Consider the following 27,498-nt stretch of genomic DNA (forward strand, 5'->3'; position numbering starts at 1 on the left):
TAAAAATCAAATCGAATTGAGATTTTCCAAAAAGTTGGCCAATACATTGGCGGAAAATTCGTTCGCTTGAAGTTTGTCGTAGCTCAAACTTCCTCGCTCACTGTTTTAATGTGAAAGTCTAAAAACGTGGTTTTTCATTCGGATTAAAAAAAAAACATCAGGAATTAACTTTCGACTCTTTTTGGATACTGTAGCCTCCGCTAGAGTGTCACGAATTAATCTCAAAAAGAAATTTGTTAATTAGTTGATAAACGAATTACTTACGGCGAGTTGAATGTGAAAAAACATGGTTTTTTCAATTTAAAAAAGTCAGTTTTTATTTATTTCCTGGAAAATTTGCAGCCAAAGAGAAAAACTGTAAATAGAGACTCAGTTTCATTTTTCAAGAGCTATCTAACTATGTTGTTGGTTTTTTCAAATTTCGAATTTCACTTTTGATACCTGACGTCACAGCCTGGACAATACTTTTGCTCGTTCTCGAGCGCCTGTCGCCTTCTCCAGTTTTTTAACCAAAAATGGAATAGTTAAACTTTTAATTCAAAAAAAACTAATTATGAAAAAAAAGGAATTTTCTACCAAATTGTTGATTTTTTCACTAAATTATCAAACTTTATAGACAATATGACGAAATTTCTATACTAAACAGTTGCATTATCAAATCAAAAATATGAAAGTTTGATAAAAAGTTAATTTTATACCAAAAAAGTCTAATTTCCAACAAAATACAAAAACTCTTAATCCAAAGGTTGAATTTTCAACTGATATAGTATAATTTTCAACAACAAAAAAAGGATTTTTAACAAAATAGTTCAATTTCCAACCAAAGAGATGAATTTTTAACTGAAATATTGAATTTAACTAAAGAATGCATTCTTAAGGCAGTAAGTCAACTGTAAGACCTAGTTGTTTAATTTTCACCCAAAAGATTATTTTTTGAACAAAAAGATTAATTTTCTACCGAAAAAAACGAATTTCTAACCAAATTAAAGAATTTTTAACCAAAAATTTGAATTTTCAACTAAAAAGTTTAAGTTTCTACCAAAATAGTTGAGTTTTCAACAAAAAAAGACGAATTTGCATCCAAAAATAGGATAGTTGAATTTTTTAGTTAAAATAAAACAACGAATTTTCAACACAAAAAAAAACAATATTTTCAATCACATTGTTGAATTCTCAACAGAAAATTTAATTTAGACGAAAATAGTTGATTTTTCTACCAGAAACAAAATAGTAGGATTGTCAAACCAGAAATATGAATTTTCAATCAAACAGGATGAATTTTTTACGAAAACTAGAATAGTTGAATTATTAGTTAAAAAAATAAATAAAATAAAAAATATTTTTAATCAAATTGTTAAATTCTTAACAAAGTATTTAATTTTTAACTAAATAGTTGAACATTCTACCGGATTAGTTAGATTTTCAACAAAATAAGACGAATTTTTACAAAAAATAGGATAGTTCAATTCATTACAATCTTTTAAAATAATTTTTTAATAACTCGCTTGACTTTCTTTAAAATCACTCGAACTGTTTTAAAATTTTATAAAATCTCCTATAAAACCATGAATCTTTCCGAATTATTTTTAAATCCTTTAAAAAGAAACTTTAAAATCCCGTCAATTCCCTAATATTTCCTTAAAATTATTTGAATGATTTTTAATCCAGTAAGCTTTCTTGAAAATCCTTAAAATCCTCATTTTTTTTGGAATCCATTCAACTTCTTTAAAATAATTTAAAATATTTCAAAATTAACTAAGATTGATTAATATTAATTAAAATTTCTTAAAATCCTCTAAATTGGAATCTTGGAATTCGTTAAAATCTTTGTAAATAATTTTACAATAACTCGCCTTGATATTCTTTAAAGTTACTGAAACTGTCTTAAAATGACTTGAATTCTTAGAAAGCCAATAAGATTTTTCAAAAATTCTTAAACTCCTCAGAATTTGTTTAAAATCCTCTCAAGTTCTTTCAAACCATTTTCAATCTTTTGAAATTGATTGAAATTAATTAAAATCTCTTAAAATCCTTTGAATTTTTTTAAACTCCTTAAAATCTTAAATTTTTTTCAATCACTTTAAATCTCTTTAAAATCATTGCAATTTTTTTGAATAACTTTTCAATGACTCTCTTGATATTCTTTAAAATCACTTAAACTTTCTTAAAATCTTATAAAATCTTTTGCAAATCCTTAAACCCTTATAGAGTCTTTAAAAAATCTTTGATTTCTCTTCCAATTCTTTAAAAAGTATTAAAATGTATTAAAATCTCAAAACTTCTTAGAGTACTTCAAAAATGTCATGGTACAACTTAAAATCACTTCTTATCTAAAAGTATTGACATGAGTCGCCGGAAATTGAGGCTAGAACCTCAATTACCGCACATTATAATTTTTCGTGATGGGCTACATAAGCACCCACTTTTCAAGTTGCCAACAAAGTGAAAGAAATGTCTTTTTTATCTTAAAAGCAAAGCAATATCTCAATTTTTGACTTACTTTAGCCTAAATTAATTAATTTCAGTCAAAATCCTATCTGAACAATACTTTGCAGTCCATCAAGTAGTAAAGCTTTATAGATTTCGACGTTACCGGCCGAGTATGACGTAATGTAACCATATCTCCAATTCAATTGAAAATGATTCGTTCTCGAGAGCTTCAATTAAATTGTCCGTTAATCTAATTGGCCTTTGTATTGGAAGAAAGTCAGTAAAAGCAATTGCAGTTTGTTAAAGATTCTAATTCGGTTTTCATCAGCAACAACAGCAGCTATTGTCTTTAGAGAAAATAAATGTACTGACACATGCTGACCATTGAAAGTCTGATATAATGCGATGTAGGGATGTATAGCCAGCCCTCCGTAGTGCTAGGAATGCAAATAATTGTTTGGCAGAGTATACAGAGCGAAGAACGTACCAAAGAATGTAAATAGAGTTGACTCCTACTCCCTATAGCCCTTCCAGGGCCTCTTGTTCGCTTGTCCATTCGTTCTTCGATGGACGTTTGCCTCTTCGTAGGTGTACGTATTATCTCGCGTGGGTGTACTTAGATCTCGAGTTACACGTCGTGCTATTCTTGAGGCAGCCTTTAAGTTGATAGTTCACTTTTTCCACAAGATTTGTTTTCCTACTCATAAGGGAGCGTCCACATATTACATGACGTTACATTCAGTATTTTTTACTCATCCCTCCCGCTTGGGATAATTTTTGACATTTCGGTGAAATATAAATGAAATTTTTTTGTTGATGAGTAAGAGGGCTTTTAACGAAAGATTTCTACCTTACCCACACCGAGAACATTCCGCCTGTAGTGGACCCTTCAAAAATATTCTAGAAACTTTGCATTGATACGAAACACTTTTCTAGCAAATTTAGCAGGGACATGTATGCAGTGGTATATGTCCGTGTTAAATTCTCTAGAAAAGTGGTTCAAATTCATGCTAAGTTTGTAGAATATTCTCGGTTAGTCCTGATGACGTCATAATGAATTTCTATCTTGCCGATTTGATACAAAAGATGTACTGAGCATACTCTACTTTACCCACATCGAGAACATACCTTTGTATCTAGGGCCTGATGACATCAGCTGTGGAATGTTCTAGATTTCGGTCAATTAGAGTAGATTCAGTACCCCTTTTTTATCAATGTCGGTAAGGTAGAAATTCAGGATGATGTCATTAGGGATCTCTGAGAATATTCTAGAAACTTAGAAAGAACACAAACCACTTTACTAGAAAGTGTATTATGCACATGTGCCATTACATACATTTCCGTGCTAAATTTTCTAGAAAAGTGGTTCGTGTCCGTGCTAAGTTTCTAGAATATTCTCGGAGTGTCCTAATGACGTTATCATAAACGTCTACCTTACCGTAACTATTACAAGAGTGGTGCTGTACCTATTCTATTTTACCCACATCAAGATTATACTTTTGTACCTAGAATCCAAGGACGTCAGCTGTGGGATGTTCTTGATGTCGGTAAAGTAGAGTAGGTTCAGCATCCCTCTTGTATCAATTTAGTTAAGGTAGAAATTCATGATAAAGTCATCAGGACCCTCCGAGAATATTTTAGAAACTTAGCATGGACACGAACCACTCTTCTAGAAAATTTAGCAACGACATGAATCACTACAAATAGAAAATTCTCGATTTCGGCAAGTTATGAATCTTGCGTTAGGAGCCCCTTACTATCTTCTAATTTTATATAATTGTCAGTCAATAAAAGGAAATTTTCAGGGAGTTTTCTTTTAATTCAGAAAATTTTATCGCGAGTGTGCCTCATTAAAAAAATTAAAATATAAATTCAATTACAATGATTCTATATTTGCGGAAGTAGCTTTATATTACTGGATTTAACTATGTTTTTGCAAACTCGTTCTTTTCTGTTAAAATTTTTTTTTATAAACTTTAAATATAACTATTCTGTTTTTAGTTGAAAATTAGTCATTTTTAGTTGAAAATGCAAGTATATCGTTGAAACTGCTTGTGTGTTGTTAAAAATTTATCAGTTTGTTGGCAATATTTTCTCTCTCTTATTAACAGAAAAATCCTTTATAGTTAAAAATTAAACTCATTTTGAAAATTCAGCTTTTAAACTATTTTCTTAAAGTTCATTTGAATTGAAAATTCATCTATTTTGTTGGAAACTTTATCTATTGTGATAAATTTCTTTTTAAGTTATTGTTTTTTAGCTAAAAGTTTTATTATCTTTTTTAGTTAAAAAAAACCGCCTTGTTGATTGAAATTAATTTTCTTGGTTAAAAAATCAACTATTCTAGTTGAAGATCAATCATCTGATTTGAAAACTCATCGCTTTGAAAATTGATATTTTTTAGTTCAAAATCCAAATAATTGTTTAAAAATTCATCTTTTAAGTTAAAAATCAAATTTTTCATAATTTCATAATTTTAGTTGAAAATTTATCTTTTTGGTTTAAAATTTAATTCTTCCAGTTGGTAATTTATAATTCTAGTTGAAAATGCATTATTTTGATTAATTTTTTTACCGAAGATGTAACTTCCATTTTCGGTTGAAAATTGATCTTTTCTAATTCAAAATACAACTATTTAGTTGAAAATTTTTGCCTTCTTTAGTTCAAAATTTAATTCTTTTGTGGAAAATTCATTCTTTTTTGCAAATTAGAGTATTTCAATCAAATAGTCATAATTTTATCTTTTTTGTTGGAAATTTAACTAATCCAGTTCAATATCCCATAATATTAGTCAAAAGTTCATTTTTTTGGTTTAAAATTCGTCTGTTCCACTTAAAGATTCATTATTAAAATTGGAAATAATGAAAATTAATGACTTTGATTGAAAATTAACTATTTTGTTGAAAATTTTTTTTTCCCTAAAAATTGAACAATTCCATTTATGGTTGAAAGCGGAACTTTTTTAGTTTTAAATTAAACTGTTTTGGTTGACATTTTTTCTTTTTAGTTAAAAATTCATGTATATTGTTGAAAAATCTTATTTTTTGTTATAAATTATCAGTTTGATTGAAAATTTACTTTTTCTGGTGGGAAATTAATGATTTTAATCGAAAATTTAATTGTTCCATTTTTGAATGAAAACTGATATTTTTTCGTTCAAAATTCTACTAATAAGTGGTAAATTGATCTTTTTTAGTTAAAATTTAACTATTTGGTATTTCACAAACAAATTAAAAAAATTGCTATTTTTTCAATATTACTTGAAAAAATGTACGTGGAAAAAACTTGAGATACCTGGAAAAAAATTGTTAATTAAATTCTTTCCACTTTTTTTCATATTAAATCATTGATATTAAAAGGTTAATTTAGAGGACAGTATACTACGTCTTTACGAGTCATTTCAATCGGTTTGAAAGTTGTCGCAACCTATGGAAAGCTCAAAAAAAAGAAAGGAACCTTTTTTAAATTCGGAGCTTGTAATGAGAGGATTGAAAGATCTGTAAATTTAGAGAGGATAGAAAATTAATGGGGTGCATTCTCTCGTGTAAGAGACCTTTCAGGAGGGATTCGTTCTTGGACAGAGGCCAACTTTCATGGATGGTAACTCCGCTTGTTTTGGATCCTCCATTGAAAAGTGTGCCAAAGCGAAAATTACATTATAGGTCAGTTCTCGGACTCTCGCCACTGGTGACATTTTATGACACTTTTCTTTTAAGAATGCAACTATTTTTTCAAAATATTTCAAACATTTCAAAGATTCGTTATAAATGAATGATTTGTGAGTAAATTCGTTGCTTAATAGCTTTTGTTATACACATCACAATTATATCTCAGTTGCACATCTCAATTATCTATCTTGATGTTCTTGTTTTTACCGATGAAAAGGCCATGTGAATCCAATGATCCAATTGCGGAGAACTTAATAAAAGAGGTAAATTACCTCTAAAGCAAATAAGTAAGATGAGAAAGAGTGATGTAAGATGTTTGATCATATCGAATCTGTGACTGGCATAGGGATCACGATAGGATGAAAAACGATAGGTAATTTCGCTTTCTTACGTAAGAAGCAACAGGCTAAGATAGTTGAACCACCTTCTTTTAACTAAAGTATTTGTTTCCGTGGCTTGCAATCGATTTGATCAAAACAGATGCGATTAGAGATCGAAATGATGGAGCACATCGTGAGTGGCCTGGGAAGATCGAGATATGTGATAGTATCGATGCTCGTTTATTATCGGTAGAAAGGAATAGCAACAATAATGGATCGCCTACGAACTAGGGTCATTCGATACGTGTACCCTAGCCATACGAAAACAAGCATTGCTAACTTATAGTCAATGCCAATTTACGACAAAGTCTATTATAATATATAGAGAACCCTCCTTAATATTTCTCAATTTCCTTCCTTCGCAAAAGTATTCAATTTGTAAAATGGTTAAATTGGAATCATTGGTTCGTGCTCAAGCCTAAACCGATTCGGTTTAGGAAAACACCGGCTCTACTAACATTAACATGAGCGAGGACTTTTAAAGTATTCGAATGATTTAAAATGAAATTTGATTCCCTTTGTTAATATTTCAACATTTTATTCGCATTTATGCAATAATTTGTTATGTTCATTTTAAACTTGTAATATAATACAATCTTGGATAGATGTACTTTAAAGATGCGAATACAATGGGTGACTTATAGCCAATGCCAATTTACTGCAAAGTCTATTACAATATATAGACAACTCTCCTTAATATTTCTCAATTTCCTTCCTTCGTAAAAGTATGCAATTTGACAATTGGTTAAATTTGAATGATTGGTTGTTGTGTACTTGTGCTCAAGCCGAAACCAATTTGGGTCAGGAATATACCCGTTCTACTAACATAAAAATTGAAATGGATTGTGGAAATTTTATTCTAATTATTTAAAATTAAATCTGTTGTACTTTGTAATATTTCAACATTTTATTTACATTTCTGCAATAATTTATGATATGGTTGTTTTTAATTTGTAACATAATACAGTCATTGCATACATGTACTCTAAAGATGCGAAAACAATGGGTGACTTATAGTCAATGCGACTTTACTACAAAAATCTAATAAACAGACAACTCTTCGTGATATTTCTCTATTTTCTTCCTAAGCAAAATTACTCAATTTTAAAGTTTTTTAAATTAGAATGGATGATTGTTGAGTACTTTTGCTCAAGCCTAAACCAATTCGGATTAGGAAAACACTGGCCCTACTGACATGAAAGATGTTTTTTAACAATTTCATTTCAATGATTTAAAATCAAATTTAAAATTTAAAATAAAATTTCTCTATTTGCTTCATTTGCTATTTGAAAATTTGTTTAATTAGAACCATTGATTGTTGAATATTTAACCTTTAGCCTAAACAGATTTGGGTTAGGCCTTACATACATCACATCATGAAAGAGGCTTTTGGAAATTGTATTTAAATGATTAAAAATAAAATTTTATAGTGATTTTAATATTTGGGACCATGCACATTAAAAAAAAAAATATTCGTTAATTTTTTGTTTAGCTAAAATCTTACTGTTTCTGCGGGGGGGGGGGGGGTCTCACATAAGAAAGATATTTACTTTCAAGAATAGTAATTTTTAACAAAAAAATTTGTTATGTAAAGAGATGATTTTTCAACAAATAAAATGAAATTTTTACGAAAAAAAGATAATTTTTTTAACTAAAATGATCAATCTTCAATAACAAAGAAATTAATTTTAAACAAATTAATTTAAGCAAGTATGTAAATTTTTGTCGAAAAAGATGAATTATTCACCAAGAAGATTTATTTTGTACCAAATAGATGTATTTTCAACAAAATATTTTTATTTTAAATGAAAATATAACTTTTACCCAAAACAACTAATTTTACATGCATAGTGTAATAGTGAATGTTATAGTTAAATGGTCGATATTTTCATAAAAAATATTTAAATTATTAATATAAACAGTTGAATAAAACTAAAAAAGACGATTTTACAGGAAACTGGTTGAATTCTCAACAAAAATACATGAATTTTCAAACCAACCAAAAAATTGATCTTCTAGAAAAACAGTTAAATTTTTAAACTAAAAATATGAGTTTCCCGCCAAAGAAATGAAATTTTGAAACAAAAAAAGATGATTTTCCAACGAAAGAAACTATTAATCAAATAGTAGAATCTTTTATAAAGAAGATTAATTTTCTAACAATTTCTGTCAAAAAAAGCAACGAATTTTTTAACAAAAAAGTTAAATTGTCAACCGAAGAAATGAATGTTCAACCAAAAAGAAAAATTAAATACAAAAAAAGCATTTTTAACCAAATGTTTAAATTTTCATATAAAAATATATGAATTTTCCACTGAAAGAGATAAAGTTTCAATAAAAACTAGAATAGTTCAATTTGCAGTAATATAATTAGTTTTTATTAATAAAAGAATTTAAAAAAAAATGTGGACAAAAAAGTTCAATGGCCAACCTAACAAATGAATGTTCAAAAACAATAAAATATTTGACCAAAGAATTAAATTTTCAGCAGCAAGATGAATTATTATTTAAAAAAGTGTAAAATAAAGAATTGCAAAATTATACATTTTAAATACTTGCATGTTATTAAGGATGTATACTACGTACATTCAATTTCAAAAGCCTATCTTTAAAATGATTGATAAAATCAACAAAAAAGATATATTATTCATTTCTGTAAATCTTTATGGAGGCTTCTAAGCACACTTCAGATAAAAATAATTAAAGTTCAAATTGTTTATTTGACAGTAGTTATTTAAAGGTTTAGTTTTTTCTTGTAGGGAAAAGTTACAATTTTTATTTAATCGTAATGATCAGGGTTTCATTTTATTCTTCGAAGGATTCTCTAAATTTCTATTTGGGTTGATTTTATTTTAAAATGTTAATGGATAAATCATACAGTTATTATTATTATAAACAATCATAGTTTAAATTTTAATTAACACCGCTCAAATAGAATTGTTGTGAATCCTTCAAAGAATAAAATGAGGCCTTGATCATTAGAATAAAAAAAAATTGTAACTTTTCCCTAAAGAGAAAGGAAAAACTAAACTTTGAAATAACTACTGTCAAATAAATAGTTTTAATCCGAAGTATTTTTTTCTGAAGTATGCTTCGAGGCCTCCATAAATATTTACATAAATTATTAATGGATGTTTTTTTGTTGATTTTATAAATATTTTTAAATATAAGCAACTTTTGAGATTGATTCTACGTAGTGTACATCCTAAACACATTTTCTTTTCTAAAGCTAATTTAATCAAGGTCCTGCATTTATTTAATTGACAGAATTTGTATTAATGTTCGTATCCTAATTTGATAAAATTCGAGAAAAAGTTTGTAAGAGAGGTGGTGGGTAGGTGTTCAGTTAAAATTTAATGTTATATTTCATATGACGTGGGGGGGGGGGGGGGGGGGGGGGGGGGGGGGGTGCAAAATTTCAGAAAATCGCCTAACGTAATCTGTATCCGAATCAACCAGAATAAAATCCGAAAAAAATTGTACATTTCGTTTGGTAAAAATCGGTTAAAAATTAATCCGAATTGATTCGGTTCAATGCGCACTTCCAATTCGAATCACATTTTCAATTCGAATGAATCCGAACCCAGATTGATATACACTGCATTTTTAATCCGAATAAATCCGAGTTCGAATTGAATTAGATTCATCCGAAAAGAATATCGGTTTATGTCAATCCGAGTTTGGATTCATTCGAATTGAAAATTTTGTTCGGATTGAGTCGGATTAATTTTGAACTGATTTCGATCGAACGAAATTGAGAACTTTTTTCGGATTAGTTTCGACAGCTTCGTATTGGTTCGGATAGAGAGTCCTCGATCTAACATTTTCCTTGATATTTTCAGAAGCTGCATACTATCGGCGAAGATTTCTGCGGCCTCGACGTAAACACGCCTTTAGGAGGCCAGGAGCCAATGGCGGCGGTACCTGTTTTAACATTTGCAACTCACCTCACTGCAGTGGCGGCGACCTCTACCAGTGATTACACGGTCGTCTTCCTGGGCACGAACAAGGGTCACCTGAAGAAGGTCAGTGCAGAAAAAAATACAATCTTACTACCTTAATTACAGAGTTTCATCCTCGGTTTCATCCTGGCATGGTTCGGGCGGGATTATTACGTATTACGTTGCCGGATTCCGGGGATTCCCCGCGTTACTTATCCACTATCCATCAGCTTTGATTTTAACCACTGTTAACCACATTCCTGTTTTCTCCCATTTTGCTATCACGAGTCTTTGTTCTCTAAGGAGGAATTCTCAGCTCTTTGCTTCATTTACCAATATTTTTACCTGGGCGATGCCCATTTGATAGTCCCTCACGCAGCTGAGTTACCACCAGACTGCTGCCGCTGATACTTTTTATCTCTTTGCTTCATTTCCCAATTTTTAAAGACTGATCACTAAGAGTTCAGTTATTTTTTCTACTGAAAAAAGGGTCTTGACCTGGGGCGATGCCTGTGTGATCGCCCCTCACGCAGGTTACGTGCCACCAGACTGCTGCCGCCGACACTTTTCAAGTTTTTACTTCATTCCCCGATTTTAAAAAGCACTCAGTAAGAGTTTATTCTTTCTTTTTGTTACTGAAAAGAAGATGTTTAGCTGGGGCGATGCCCATTTGTTCGTCCCACATGCAGCTGAGATACCACCAGACTACTGTCGTCGACCCTTTTAAACTCTGTCTCATTTTTCAAATTTTGAAAGACTACTCACTAAGAGTTCAATCATTTTATTCTACTAAAAAAAAGGTCTTTACCTGGGGCGATACCCATTTGATCGCCTCTCATGCAGCTTACCCTTTTCAGCAGGTGAGTCCCTTTTACTTCATAAAAAATAAAACTTTTAAAGTAGATTTCTACTATGACAATATTTAACACTTTTTTGAGCGATGCAACTATTTAAAACATTTGGTGGTCCAAGAAGGACCAATTATTTGAGTCGATCCGTTTTAGGGACAGCAAATATTCTAAACGTAGGGTCATATTGTTGGAACAACCAAAATTCGTAGATTTCAAATATGAAATTTCTAAATTACTAATTGTAAAATTAAAAAATGTGGTCCTTCAGCTGCATGAGGGGGTGTTGGGTAGTGGGAGTAGAGCAATCAGGTGGCGGAGATTAAATGGACACTGCCTTTTCATCTGACTTGGAAATCGGGAAATGACCGGAAATTTAATTCTGTGACCGGAATTTTTTTCTCGAATGTAGAATATAAAAATACCTTCTAAACAAATAATTCTGAACAGAGACGGAGGCTTTCAGAAATATAAAAGAAATTCCCGTAAAGATTTAAAATTTTGGAACAGGGAATTTCGTAAAAAATTGTAATTTTGTCTTGGAACAGGTAATTTTTGATACCGAACGAGAAATTTGGGGAAATATATTGTATTCTGATTTATAAAATGAAACCTTACGAAAAAAATGAATGTGTCAGATTAGAATTCGTCACGTTTTGAAAATTCTTTGTTTGTAAATTAAAATTTGTTTTAATTTAAGAATTATTAAAAAAAAATAATTTGCTAGATTTTGATATATTTCTCAATTATAATGAAAAATATACATAAATATAATTTTCGTAAAGAATTATCATTTTCATTTTGGAATAGTTCATTATCGAAAATAATTATAATGTAGACTTAGTGACAGGAGATTTGCTTAGAAATTTATTATTTAACTTGGAGCTGAGAATTTTTCAAATAAAATGGAAATTTTGGAAAATAATTTTTATTTCGATTTAGAAGAAGGGGATTTGACCAAATTACCTGTTCCAAGTCAGAATTCGCCAGAATTATAAACCTGTCGCTTTCAAATTTAGAAAAACGGATTTAGTATATTTTTGCATTTTAATCGAAAAATTGGTAAATAAATATATTTTGACTTAGGAATGAGGAATTTTCTGAACAAAATATAATTCTAAGTTTCGGTGGGGAATTATATTTGATTAATTATATTTAATTATTTTTAAATCCGTAAAGATGTATGAACTAAAAATTCCTTTCTTTTCTAAATAAGCATTTTCGTTAAGAATTATAATTTAGACTCTATGTTAAGGAATTTTCGTAAAAATTTATTATTTGACTGAGAACAGGAAATTTCTCACATGCAAACGGAATTTCGGAAAATAATTTTATTTCTGATTTAGAAAAAGTTAACTTGAAAAAAATTGCTGTTCGAATTCAGAATTATAATTATTTTCCAAAACTCTCTTTTCCAAATCAAGTATCTTTGAAATATTAAAAAAAAGAGAAATCTCTTGGAATCTTTTAAATTGACCGGCAGAAAATCAAGAGTCGGTGATAGCATTTTGGTGGTCCCTCAGCTGCGTGAGGGGCTCTTAATTTAGAGGAATCATAAATTTTGTTTACCGAGAAAATCAAAAAGAAAATTTTAAAAAAATTCAAAGAAACATTGATAGAAAGTAATTTTCTCCTTGAAAATATTAAAAAATAAATATTCTAAGTTGTTTTTCAACTATTTTATCGCATTAAAGATATTTTTATCGAAAGTAAATTTAATTTGCCTTGGAAGAGAGAAGAGTAACGATAATGATCTGCATTCTTGGATTTGTGCAGACTCATTTTGTACGATTCTTACATTGTAAGCTCAGAATCACTTTCAATTGAATTTACGCTCACTAGTTATGTGAGCATACAATGTAAGCTTAATCTTGAGGCGATCGCTTAAAATGTTGCTAATCACTTTAAATGTGTAAGGCCTCGAGATTACACATATATTGAGCATCCAAGCATTTAATTATGGACATTATTATCACCTTCTTATGGTTGAAATACAACAAAAATTATATTCCTGTATCTATTTAAAAATGTCGATGCAAATGAGGTATTTTTATCAGCTCCCTGGAACTCTGAGTTGAAAATGTGACAAAATTATAACGTTGTATTTAATAACGTATTAAAAGTAATTTATTGACAGTGTTAAATAATTTTTGAATATTTTCAGTGATCTTTTCCACATTTTCCATTTTCGAAGCGAAATAAAACTGAAAAAAATTTCTTTTAGATCAAATATCCGCAGTGTTGAAATTTTCAACAAAAATCGTGAAGTGCGTTTGTTTTGATTGTAAATCGCGATACAAAAAGTAATCGGGAGCAAGAGAAAGCTAACAAAATGCAATTTTTCAAAGCATTAAATGATCCAAATATTGTTAACTAATCTTTGTACTTTTGATAATAAAAAAATGATATCTTAATACCTTTTCAAATTAAAAAAAATTAACTAAAATTATAAATTGTATAGAAATTTAATTAACTTTAATGAATTTATTTATAAAATTGCTTTTCTGCATAACTATTTTCATGAAATTTAGATGAAGATTTAGGTCGAAAAGGGAATTTTCATTATATTTGTTTTTAAATGAAACATGAACTAAAGGATCTTATTCTAAATAAGAAATCGCAACATAGGAAGCAGGTTTTCAAAATAATTTAAAAATTGCTATTTTATCCATTTTACATTTATTTATTTTCGCCTGTCAGTGCATTTGTTTTTTCAATAATTTATCATAATAATTTTAATCTAATCTACAGAAAAGAATGATTAATCCATGTTTATTTTCCTTTTAAATGAGTAAATTATGTCTTTTAAAAAATAATTTAATGAAGATATAAATTATCTTACAGTTTTGGATTACTGTGATGTAATAAATAGAATTAAGCTTATATTGGGTAAAATTTTATACATTTTTATAATTTTATAGTACCTTTTTTAAATTTTATAATTTTCTATTTTTAAAATTTTGCTACCAAACGGACAATAAGACTTTGGGAGAATTCGAAATTCTTCAGGTTTTATTATAAAAAACTTAATTTTAAGTTTTGGACATTTTAAAATATGTCGAAAAAGAATCTGAAAGATTTAAAAACTATTTTTTCGAATTACATTTTTTTTAATTTGTAGAAGTTACAGTAGTTTTGAAAAGAATCGAAAATAATTAAAATCTTGAGAAGATTCCGAATAATTTAAAACGAAATGTTCATTTTTTATGTTTTAGAACAAAAAAGCTTTTTAAGAATTTTTAAAGGTTTCAAGAGAACAATAAAATTTCTCAAGATTCCTGCTTAAATTGTTAATGATTTATTTATTTTGAAGAAGGGATTCTAGAGGTAAATTGAATCAAAATTTAAAAAAATTTTAAATTACGAAAGGTTTTAAGAGAATACAAATTTTTTCTTTAGATTACCAGAAAAATGTTAAATGATTTTTTAGTGTAAAAAATTAACTTTAGGTTAATGTTCTAAAAGATTTAAAAGTATTTCCAACTATAGAAATTTGCAGAAAAATGTAGATTTTTTACAACTTTGTAAAAAAGAAGCTTTTTATGAATTGGGAAAGGTCTTTAGAAAATCAAACAATATTCTACAGATTATTAGGAAAATTTAAAGTTATTTTCTGGAAGATTCCAGTACGATTTTTTTATTTTTCAGAATTTAGAAAAAATGGTAATTTTAACAATTTTGAAGTTGAAAAAAATGAACTAAAATTACACATACTCAACAAAATTTAATTAATGTTAATGAATTCATTTAAAAAATTTGCTGTTCGTCATAACTATTTTCATGATATTTAGCCTAAGATTTAAGAGGGAAAGGAAAGTTTCAATATATTTTCTTTTTAAATTAAACATGAACTAAAGTTATTTCAAGCTTAAAATAAACGCTGTTAAAAAAGATTTATGAAATCGAGGAAAATATTTTATTCTTAATTATAATCTCATCGATGCGTTTTTAGATAAACAATTTTGTTTAGGGATTATAAAATCGTTATTTTTGCAGACAATAGGTTTTTATAAATAATTTAAAAAATAAAAACTGCCAATGAGACTTGCAGAAAATCTTTTAGGGATAAAAACTATTTAAAATTTTAATATAACTTTAAAGTAATGTCATCATAATTAACAGCTTAGCTTAAATTTCAAATATAATTTTATTCTAAAATATTCCATTTTCAAATCATTTAATTTGGAATTTTTTGATTAAGAAAAATAAGAATGACTTAATATTTAGAAATATTTGAATGTTCACTTAAAATCAATAATTATAAATTAAATATTAAAAACTAAGCAAAAGAACTAAACTTCAAACTGAAATATTTCTTGGTTGAAAATTCCACTATCTTTTTAAACATCGTCTCTTTGGTTTAAAATTAATCTGTTTTAGTAAAAATTTATTTTTGCATGAAAAAAATGCCACTGCTTAGTTGAAAATAATTTTCTTTGAGGATATAACTGTTTTGTTGAAAAATGGTCTTTTTTGGATAAACTCAACTACTTTTATTTCAAATTATAGTATTTTTTTTGTTTTAAATCTCTTCTATTACATTGTCTTTTAAAAAATAATTTTGTTTTTGTTGAAAATTTAACGACTAGGTTGAAGGTCAAACCATTTTGTTACAAAAATCATTTATTGAAGATTCATAATTTAGTTAAAAATTCATCCCTTTAGTTGAACGTTTTTTTTAAATTAATTTTTGTAGAGAATGTTTAACTGTTCAATTCAAAAAATGATCATGTCAGTTGACAATTTCCTTTTCTTTTAAATTAATTTTCTTTGAATTGAAAATATAATTGTTTAATTTTTGGTTAAAAGTTTATCTTTTTGAGTTGAAAAATTATCTTTTCGATAGAAAACTAATGTTCTTGGTTTAAAATTTCTTCGTTTTTAGTTAAAAATGCAACTGTTTGTTTGAAATATATCATTTTTATCAAAAAATTATTTTTTTGTTTTTGGACTAAAAAATCTTTCTTTGCTGAAAGTTCTGTTTGTTTTGATAATTCATGATTTTAGTTGAAAATTGATCCTTAAATCTTTTGTTGAAAATTCGATATTTTGTTGTTGAAAGTTTATTTTATTACTGTGAAGTTAACACTTTTATTTTTGATTGCTAACTGATCTTTTTAACTGGAAAAATGGTCTTTTTGGTAGAAAACTAATTTTCTTAGTTTGACATTTTTTTTTTGGTTAAAAATGAATTTGCTTGATTGAAAATTAATAATTTCAAAAAAAAATCTGGTTGAAATTTTTTTCTTTCTAGTTTGAAAATTTTTTTATTTGCTGAAAATTCGTTTCTTTGATTGGATAATTTATATTTTTCGTTTAAAAGTCAGCACCTTTGTTGAAAATTGAACTATTTGGTTAAAAAATCATTATTTTGCAATTTAAAATTAATTTTTTTTACTATGAATTCAACATTTTTATTTTTGGTTAACATTTTTTGTTTGTCGTTAAAAATGAAACTATTTATTTGAAAAATCATTTTTTTATAGAAAATTCAATTGACTATTTTATCTCCAAAATTTAGTTAAAAATGTAATTCTTTGCTTTAAAATTTAATTAAAAATTTAAGAAATTTAAATTCGATTAAAGTCAAATTCAAAATCCTATTTAACTTCGACTGTTACATGTTTTGTTAAAAATTAATTATCTTCACAAAAAATGGTATTTTCTGTTGAAAAATGTATCTTTTTGAGTTAGGTAAAAACAGAAACTAAGCAGTGGAAAGTCAGGAAATTTTGAAAATTAAATTTGTGGCTACCCTGCAAAAGCATAAATTCGAAATGAGGTAACATTTGAATATTAATAACTAAGTAGCGTCTCCTGGAAATGCTCTGTTTTTTGCGAGTGTCTCCAGACTCAATACAAATTTCGTTGGCACGACGTGCGTATGTGAACTCGGCAGAAACGAGTCAGTAATTTATGAGCTCAATATTCCCATGGTTCGACGTAGTTGGCTCGCTTGCACGTCGAACGTGCTCTACTCTATTCTGAAGTTGAGCAGTGCAAAGGAGCATAAAGGTGCGCTCCCAATCGCTCTGACATGGCCTTAAACGCATCGTTGAAGAAATTGCAAAAACAGAATCCATATTACATCTTGTGGGTTACATGCCATATCGTCACGTCTCCTTTTTGTAGGACGTTTCACAACACTTCAATGATGGCTCTTTTCACTGGTCTACATTCCAAGCTTTTCCTTTTTCGTTTTATTAATTGGATTCTTTTAATATTAAAACAAGAATCGATTTTTAAACGTCCGATAACTCTCCCTCGCCCATCCTTCTCCTCAACGATATGCCCTTCATTAATAATCTTTAACTTCCATTCTATTAGACCAACTTTTTCACTCTTCTAACATTTTTCATTTGTTCTATAACTTTCCTCTTCTTTCCTCTATTCTATTAACATTCCTCCCATCTTTATCTTCCACTATACCACTCTACTCATTTTCTCTTTTGCTCTTCCACCATTTCCCATTTCTTCTAGAAGCACCCCTCGCTCGCTCTTTCCTCCACAATACTTTCCTTTGCACCATATTAGCCATCCTCTCTTCAAATTCCTCCATGCCCTTTTCTTTTGTAGTTCTTCTTTGCTACTCCTGATTTTACACCATTTCTACCTCCTCCTGTACAACAGTCCCATACCCATTTGACCCTCTACCTACTTTCATATCCATACCTACAATCAATCAATTCGCCCCTGGCCTTCTCTTTCTTCCACAATACTTCCTCTTCCACCATAGTAGCCATCCTCCTCTTTTCAACTTCAATCATGTTCACTTCTTTAACACTTCTCCTTTGCTTCTTCTGATTTTACCGAATTGCCACCTCCTCCTATCCAAACGCTCCATACCTATTTGTCCCTCTGCCTACCTTTAACTTTATTTCTACCACTATTCATATCTTCTCTTTTGCTCTTTCACTATTCTCCTTTTATTTCATAACTCGCTCTCTTTCTTCTATATCTTTCCACCTTCCCACCAAAATTCTTCTGCTATCCATCCTGCTGTCATTCTTTCACTGTTGGTTATCCACTATTTCCTCCTTCCAAAATTGTTCGCCGCTGACTATTTGTCCCCCCTTCATCCTCCTCCTCACCAATCCTGACGTACAGTAGAGGCCGCAGGGCCTAGTCCCTCCTCTTACGTAAATATCATCCCTACCACTATCCCCATTTTTTTATTACTCTTTTACCATTTCCCCTGTTTTCACCATTTCCCCTTTCTTCTATAACTTTACCATTCTCCCCTTGTTCTATAATTCTCCCTCGCTCCCGCAATTTTACCTCTTCCCTCTAATCCCCATGCACCATGGACTCACCTCCAACCTTGTAGTCATCCCTACCACTCTCCATATCCCCCTACCCACTCCCTAATTCAAGTTTTTTAAAAATTGTTTTACGCGATTATGTGGTTTTATAAATTCCTGCAGAGGAAACTTCTACTCCCCTCTTTCTCCTCCTTTTTGAAGAATTTCTCTTTTTTTCTGTTTTCAAGAAACTGCTTCCTTTACTCTTTTTCTCATTTTTTTTTAAACGCAAATTTCGCTCAAATGCAAAAATCCAACCATTTCTCGTTGAAAGTTAATTCCTTTTAATTGAATGATGTTAAACTTTTTGGTAGAGAATTCGCCTTTTTGGCTTGAAAATTCAAAATTAGGATAAAATTTTTTATCTTCTTGACTAAAAAATCTTTCTTATTTGAAAATTCAACTGTTTGAAAATAAAAATTTTTTCGCCTGAAAGTTCAAAAAATCTCTGGAAACATTAAATATTTTGTTGAAAATGAACTTTTTTTAAAATTGAACAGTTTTGTAAAAAATTCCTTTTTCTGACATGGAAATTCAACAATCTACCTTAAATTTTTTTCTGAAAATTCAACTATTTGATTAAAAATTCCACTTTAAAATAAATTTATCTATTTTTGTTGAAAGTTTAACCATTTGGTATGTAAAGGTCATTATTTTAATTTTTAGTTCAAAACTTCATCTCTTGGTAGATTTTAAAAATCTTTTAGTTAAAAATTAAACTGTGTCGTTACAAATTTATCTGTTTTTGTTGATGATTAAACTATGTGGTTGAAAATAACCTTTTTTGATAAAAATTCATTCATCATTTTTACTGGTTTGTTTTAAATTTGTTGTAAGAAGTTCATATTTTTGGGTAGAAATTTTAACTCTTCTATAGAAAATTTTGGTTAAGGATCAACTATTCCAGGTGATAATTTATCATTTTAATTGAAAGTTTATTGTTTTTGTTTATAATTCATCTATTCTAGTTGAAGTGTCATAATTTTAATTAAAAATCATTCACGTTGCATAAAGATCGAACTATTTTCTTGAAAATTCGTTTTTCATTCATGGTTAAAGAATGAACCTTTCAATCTAAAAATTCCACTATACCCATTTTTGTTGGCAATTAATCTCGTTTAGTTGATAATTACACTACTTTTTTTTGAAAATTATTTTTCGTTGTAAATAAACAGTCAATTAAACTAAAATATTCAAACATTTTTTGGGAGCTCAACATTATTATTTATTATTATTTAAAAAAAAAGGAAAAATAAATGTATTTGTAAGATTTTTAATACGAATAATAATAATCGTCCAAAAATTTGTCCCCAACTCGAATGAACATATCGGTTCTCAATAAAAGCAGGGCTTGTGTAATTAAGTACGAAAAATGAAAATAAACCGCAAGGTCGGGTCGTTCATTCACAAACTTTCTTTTATAAGTGTGCCTTTTATCTTCCACATTATTTTTAATGATATCATCACACACTTTAATAGCCTTTATTAATTTTATAAATCCTCGAACACATTAACAAATTATGTGCTCATAAATTTTCCCCACAGGGTGTCATAATAAACAAGGGTAAAATATGTTATGATTTTTCTATGGTTAAAAACGGATTGAAGTTTAAAAGTATATGGGTAATGTAAAAAGTTTGGTAAACATAATTAATATTAAAAAAGGTGAGCAGTGCTAATAACCACAGCCAATAAAGTTACGAGAAATGCGTGGGCTGTGTTTACCGTACTACAGATAATCTTTACTTTTCTTGCTTAATTAATATCCGATTACTACCTATACTTTCACTTTTACGGAAGTACTTATTGACTTCTTGCTGGCAGCTATTTTCTCGACCGACAAATGCTACAAAAATGATAATAAAACAACTAAAAGAAATTAAAACAATTATTTTCATTTAAGTGATAGCCAAGACAATATAGGGTAGAGTGGTCCTAAGTCGGCACAGTAAGAAGTCTATTTTGTCAATTTCTCATCATGTTGGTCCTAATTCGGCACTCCCCTGGTCCTGAGTCGGCACATTTTTTCCGCTCAAATGCAAGACAAGGGGAAGCTTGTGTAACTTATAGGAGGAAATTAATAAATTTAAACTATTTACAATGAAAAAACTTGTACAATATTGTCAGCGAAAAGTGAATGAAAAACCACAGAAAATAAAAGGACGCCTACCAGAAACAAGCAACATGCAGTGAAACCACAACCAAATTAAAGAAAATACAAAGATAAGTGAAATGGATTGGATATAAAACCAAATTAAAATGATAAACAAATAACAACAAAAGCAACAAAAAAAGGTGCCGACTTAGGATCACCCTACCCTATCCTTAAATTTTTAATAAACTGTTTTTAATTTTGTTGAATATACTCTGAATTATTTATAATTCTCTTAAAAATCACTTTCTTCATTGTATATTAAATTTTTTTTGAACCATAAAGACTTTTAATTTCATCTTGAATTCGTATGAATAATATAAGGTTATTATTTACTAACTTGAATTATTTAAAATTCATCTTTGATTGGTATCCTTTTCATCGAATTCTCTTCAATTTTCTTGAATTCTTCTAAATTTTCACAAATTTTACTGAAATCTATAGTGGATATTCCTTTTTTCAACATTTGAATTCATTTGGAGTCCAATCTGAATTCTTATTCATTTATCCTGAATTCTTTTAAAGAATTTTGAATCTTCATGATTTTTTTTTAGTTCATTTGATTTCTTATTAATGTATTCTGAATTATTTTTAATTCTTTGAATTCTTTTGGATTTTCTTTAATCCTCTATGAATTCTCTTGAATTCCTTTGAATTACTCTAACTTCATTTAAATTTTACTGAAATCAATTAAATATTTTTTATGTTTAAAATTTTGTCTATTCTCTGGATTTTTCCAATCTCGATGAATTCCTTTGAATTCACTTGAGTTCTTATAAATTTATTCAATGAAATTGATATTGTGATAGTTTTTTTTCACTTTGAAATCTTTCAAACTCACTTTGAATTCTTGAATAGGAATTTCATATAATTCTGTTAATTTCTTTTAATTTTTTCTCAATTCAATTTAAACATGATGAATTAAATTAATTTAAAAACAAATTTTAATCGTTTTCAATTCACTTGCATTTTTATGCATTATATCGAATTATTTTCGTTTCCCTTACATTTTTCTAAATTTACATACATTTTATTTAATTAACCGTTTTCTTCTTCAATTTCCTTAAATTTTCTTGAATTCGTCCTGAATTCGGCTCACACTTATTTTACTCAATTCAATGGAATATTTTTAAATTTTGTTCAATTCACTCAAATTCTTATGAATTTCATAAAAGTCTCTTTAATTCGCTCGAATTCTTCTTAATTTACTCTATTTTTATTCAAATAAATGGATTATTTTAGATCACAAAAATAATTTTTTATAACCTTTGACTTTTTTGTACGTAAAATGAATCCTTTTGAAAGTGACTTTTTAAGGAAATAGTTGATTTTTAAATCAAAAAAGTTCTAATTTCACCAGAATAGTAAAATTTTTAATCAAACGAATGGAATTGTGAATCAAAAATATAATAGCAGACTTTTCAATTAAAAATATTGACTTTCGACGAAAAATAATAAGATTTTTTTATTGGGTTCTATTAATTCAGTTCTCCAAAAAGACGAATTTTTTTAGAACGAAATTAAATTTTCAATCCAAAAGACGAATTTCCATTCAGAAAATATGACATTAACAAAAAAATAAAAATATTCAATAAAATAGTTGAATTTTCAAATAAATAGTTCAATCTTCTACCTACAAAAAAGCATTTTCGGCCAAATATTTAAATTTTCAACTACGAAAGATAAATTTACAAACAAAGAATTGAATTTTCAACTAAAAACAATCATTTTCAAACCAAGTAATCAAGTTTTCAAATGAAAACGATCAATTTTCCACACAAAAATGGAATAGCAAAATTTTCCGTTAACAGCTTAATTTTTAAAGTAACAATTGAATTTTGAACTCGAAAAAAATGAATTTTCAGCCAAAAAGTTAATTTTCAATCAAATAGTCGAATTTCTAAACAGAGGAGGTGAATTTTGAACAAAAAATATCATTGTTCCTGTTGCCTATTTTAAAGATGATGTCATTGAAGTTCAGAACGTTTATCGACGAAAATCTAAATTTTCTGTTAATAATTAAAAAAATTTGTTGTAGTTTTTTTTATTATTATTCGCAAGAATATATTTCAAAAATGATGCAATATATTGTCTTGAATAATCTTGGTCGACATCGATTACAAGTAATCGAAGAAAGAAAATTTTATTACCTTACGTTTATAGTCTCCTGATAATTATATTGTGATACAACCTTTTCTCGTATTGTCCGATATCGAGTAAAAGTAATCAAGAAAGTTTGAGAATCTGTCGATGGTAGGAAAGTTATAATGTTTCAGATTTTTTTCTTATAAAGTTTAAGAGTGCCGGGGCGGACCAAACGGAGTCTTCCCATAAGGATATTGGATTACAATTTTTTTTTGATGGAATAAGATTGCAAGTACTCAGAGAAAGAAAATTTTGGAACCGGAAGATTACCGGAATGTTATAATTTTTCAGATTTTTTGCGTAGAAAGTGTAAAGCGCGTGGGCGCACAAAACATAGTCTTGCGATAATTAGTTTATGATACAACTTTTTTTTAATTGTCCTATATCGGCTACAAGTAATTAGAGAAAGAAAGTCTTGAGAATCGGACGATGAGAGGAAAGTTATGTTTCAGATTTTTTCTTATAAAGTTTCAGACTGCATGGGCAGACCAAACGGAGTCTTCTCACAATGTTTTTTTATTGATGGACAAAGATTGCAAGCAATTATAGAAAGACAATTTTGGAACGAAATGTTTCGAGGAATGTTAGAATTTTTCAGATTTGTTATGTATAAAGTTAAAAGTGCGTGGGAGTTCAAACACAGTCTTCCGAAAATGACATGATAATAAATCTATTTTTTGTGGTGCCTGACATCAAATAAAAGTAATTGATAAAAGAAAATCCGAGTACCGATCGTTTAGTCTTGCAATAAACTTTTCAAGACAAGGCAGCTAGGGTTCGATAAGCAGATACCGGATGCCTGCTGAATTAATGCGAATCTTTATTCCCGAGCCTGTCGTGTCAAAGTTTTTTGTATCCCGTCCCGACCACGATATCGACTAATACGGTGGATATCGAATTTCCAAGCGATTGTAAGTAGCGTACTCGTAGAGTTGATTTTGCCTAGCCTCCGATTTATGTATTGCCGACCTCTTGCCACTCGATGCCGTTAAACGAGTCGCAGTCGGCATTCGCGTGCGAACGATTATTAATTAATAATCCTTCCGGGACGGGTTGATATTGCTGCGATTCAAGGCGCGCAGCTAAATGTGTGGATGCAAAATTGCAAACTGTTTCGCCATTTGCTGTAATCGGGAAAATCTCTTTCTACAAAGATTTATCGCAGTGAACAATGCGTCACGCCGAGATTATTAATCACCTTGTGAATCTTTCTACCCATGCGCCTGGTACTCTATACCACACTTATCGCAATATACGCCAACTTGAAATTTGTACTCTGTTCACAGTCGTAGCTACTTTTATCGGCAATCAAATTATAAAACTCGATTTAATGTCCTTCTGGTAGTTTTGGATTAATTCAATAAAAACGAAATTATACGAATTAAAATTCCCTTATGAGATTTAAATATAGAAATGCTGTAGAGTAATCAAGTTTTTTGTGATGTTAGTACGGGGCAATGAGTAAATTATAATAATAAATAAATGGAGGAAGTTCAATTTTGAATATTCATGACTTTTAATCAGAATTGACAAGTGGACGACGCAGAGGGACAAGTGGTAGATACGTCGGGACGAGTGGTAGAAATATTATTCTTCCGATGACAGCAGTAACTACAGAAGCAAGCCGACTCCCCTGGATAGATGTGACAACAGACTTATTATTGTCATCGAAAGTGTACTTTTGCCTACCACTTTTCCTGCTCTGTCCACGTGCCAGCATTAATTAAGTCAGAAATATTTAAAATTATATTTCTTGCTGAACAATAATTTTATCATGAATTTAATTATTGTACTACACTCACATCATAAAACTGCACATTTGGCGCCATTAAACTCCCTTTTTTGGCTGAAATACGAAGTGAGTTAATAGAATTTACTGTAATTCTATTATTCTTTTTTTGTTGAAGATTTGCCTTTTTCGATAAAAAATTAATCCTTTTAGATTAAAAAATTTCCTTTTGTGGTAAAAAAGTAATCTTTTTTTGGTTGGAAATTTAGCCTCGGTGGTCGAAAATTAACTTTCTAGATTAAAATTTTACTCTCTTCTAAAAATTTTGCCTTTTTTGTATGAGAATTCAGCAATTCAGTTAAAATTTAATCTATTTTAATGAAAATTCATTTCTTTTGATTGTAAGTCCAACTATTTCGTTATAAATGTAACTGTTTTTGAAAATTAATTTTTTTCTTCTTGAGGCTTAATCTTCTTTATTTGAAAATTCGACCATTTGGTTAAAAATAGAATTATCTTGTTCAAAAGTCTTTTTTTTTCTCAAAAATTCAACTGTTTTGTTAAACATTCGTCTTCTGGATAGAAAATTTATCCCTATGGATTGAAAATTTTGTTTGTTTGAAAAGTCATCTCGTTTGATTGAAAATTCATCTTAGTCGTTAAAAATTAACATTCTTGTTAAAAATTCAACTGTCTTCTAAAAAATTCGTTGTCTTGTTTAAAATGCAATTATGCAGATGTAAACGAAAGTATTTAATTGCAGATTAATTCTTTTAAATTTGAGCTATTTGGTTCAAAATTAATTTGTATGCGTTGACATTTCCTTTTTTTTTTAATTCAACTTTTTAAGCTGATAATTTTAAAAAAATTCGTCTTTTTGACTTGAAATTTCAACTATTTGATAGAAGTTAAATTTTTATGTTTGAAAATCGTTAATTTAATTTTAGTTTATTTTTAAGGATGTTAAGAAAATCCCAAGAGCTTAGCAAAGTTTCAAGAGATTTCCAATTTTGTCGGATATTTTACAAAGAGTTTCGAAGATTTTTTAATAGATTTCAACCATTTGAAGATATTTCAAAGAATTTTACTGTATTTAAAAAAAAATCCTAAGCATTTTCAACAGCTTTAGGAAATTCCAAGGTATTTAAAAATATTTCAAAGGATTTGCAATATTTTAGAGTATTCTAAACAATTTGTAATGTGTTTTCAAGAGGTTAAATTTTTAAGAAATTTCTTAAGATTTTCACGAGTCTAAGGGAATAAAAAAAATTTCACGCGTTTTTTACAAATGCACTATAATTTCGGAAGATATGGAATTTTTTCGAAAATTTATAAAGTTTTAAGATGTTTCAAAAGATTATAAAGGATTTGAAAAATTCTCAAAGTATTTTAATAAACTTTCAATATTTCAGGAAATAGCAGGTTTCATTTAACTTTATGAAATTTTATAATATTTTTATGGCTTTCTAAGATTTGAAATAAATATAAAAGGTTTTTCGAAAGATTTCAAAAAACCAAAAATATTTTAGGGTATTTAAAAAGATTCCAAAAAATTTTCAAGCGTTTTAAAATGTTTAAAGAAATTTCAAAAGTTCTCAAGGTTTTAAAAATGGTTAATTAATTTTTTTAAGATTCCTAGTAATTTTTAATGGATTTCAATAATCATTTGAAGGGATTCTAAAAGGTTTGAAATATTTTAGCGTATTTCAAGAGATTTTTTCCCCAGGCTTTTCCAGGAGCTTCAAACATTTTTAATGTATTTCAAAAGATTTCGAAGGATTTGAAATTTTCTGCGGAATTTTCAAATATTCAATGGAAGTCTTTATTAATTTTCGTAATTTGCGAAGATTTCAAAGGGTTTATATAGTGCATACATTTTCTTACAAAAACTAATTTGTTTAAAATGTTCAAATAGTTAAAAATCTAAAAAAACAGTTAAGTTTTTAATTCGTTTATGGAATTTATTGTAATAATAAATCATTAGTGTAAATTTGCAAAGTGTCATAGTAAAAAGTGATTGGAAAAACAATCTTTGTTGATTCCGTACACAAATTAAACCTATTTTAAAAAAAAAAATAATCTTAGTTAATTTCGTAAACAAATTGTGTTGATTAATTGAAAAATACCCTTACTCTCAATATGTTTATGAATATTGTTTGAATGATTAATAATTATTATAAATTTATAAAGTATGGTGGGATATGATCCTCGAAAGATATTATTAGTTCATTCCGTAAACAAATTATGCCTCTTACTTGAAAACTAGCCAAACTAAAAATATGTTGATAAACATTTTTTAAATAATTAAAAATTGTAAATTTTCAAAGCTTCAGAGAAAATAAATCTTTGAAAAGATATACTTAGTTAATTATGTTAAAAAATGTAGCCTACTCGTAGAAAGAAACTCGTACTCTATAAAAAAATTCTTAATTTTTAAATTTAAATTGTCATCCGATAGACATTCTTAGTTGACTCCGTAAACAAATTCACTTGTAGAAAAAGGTTAAACTCTTAATTTTGCTCGTAGAAAAAAGGTCAAACTCTTATTTTTAAATTGAAGTTCTTCAAATAAATAATAGTTCTTGTAAATTTGCAAAGCAACATAGAAAAGAGTCATCTAATGGACATTTCAAGTTGGTTTCGAAAACAAATTGACTCGTAGCATAAAGGCCAAACTTTAAATTTTTTAATTAAAACTGTTTAAATAATTAATAGTTCTTGTAAATTTGAAAAGCAGCATAAAGAGTCATTGTATAGAAACTTTCATTTGACTTCGTAAAAAAAGTGACTCGCAGAAAAAAGGTCAAACTCTTAATTTTAAATTGAAATTCTTTACATAAATAATATATGATGTAAATTTGCATAGCAAAATAGAATAGTCATCGGATAGACATTCCTAGTTGT

General features: G+C 28.4%; 1 protein-coding gene across 4 annotated transcripts in view; it reads left to right on the forward strand.

The window, feature by feature from the left end:
* LOC117174186 (plexin-A4) overlaps nt 1–27,498 on the forward strand; it is a 599,034-nt gene that overhangs the window by 418,358 nt on the left and 153,178 nt on the right. For all 4 annotated transcript variants that reach the window (XM_033363033.1, XM_033363035.1, XM_033363037.1 and 1 more), the window contains one exon: nt 10,321–10,503. In XM_033363033.1, the coding sequence (XP_033218924.1) occupies nt 10,321–10,503 (183 nt within the window). The remainder of the gene's footprint in view (nt 1–10,320; nt 10,504–27,498) is intronic.

The sequence above is a fragment of the Belonocnema kinseyi genome, chromosome 6 (assembly GCF_010883055.1).
Source record: "Belonocnema kinseyi isolate 2016_QV_RU_SX_M_011 chromosome 6, B_treatae_v1, whole genome shotgun sequence".
Taxonomy (NCBI): Eukaryota; Metazoa; Arthropoda; class Insecta; order Hymenoptera; family Cynipidae; genus Belonocnema; species Belonocnema kinseyi.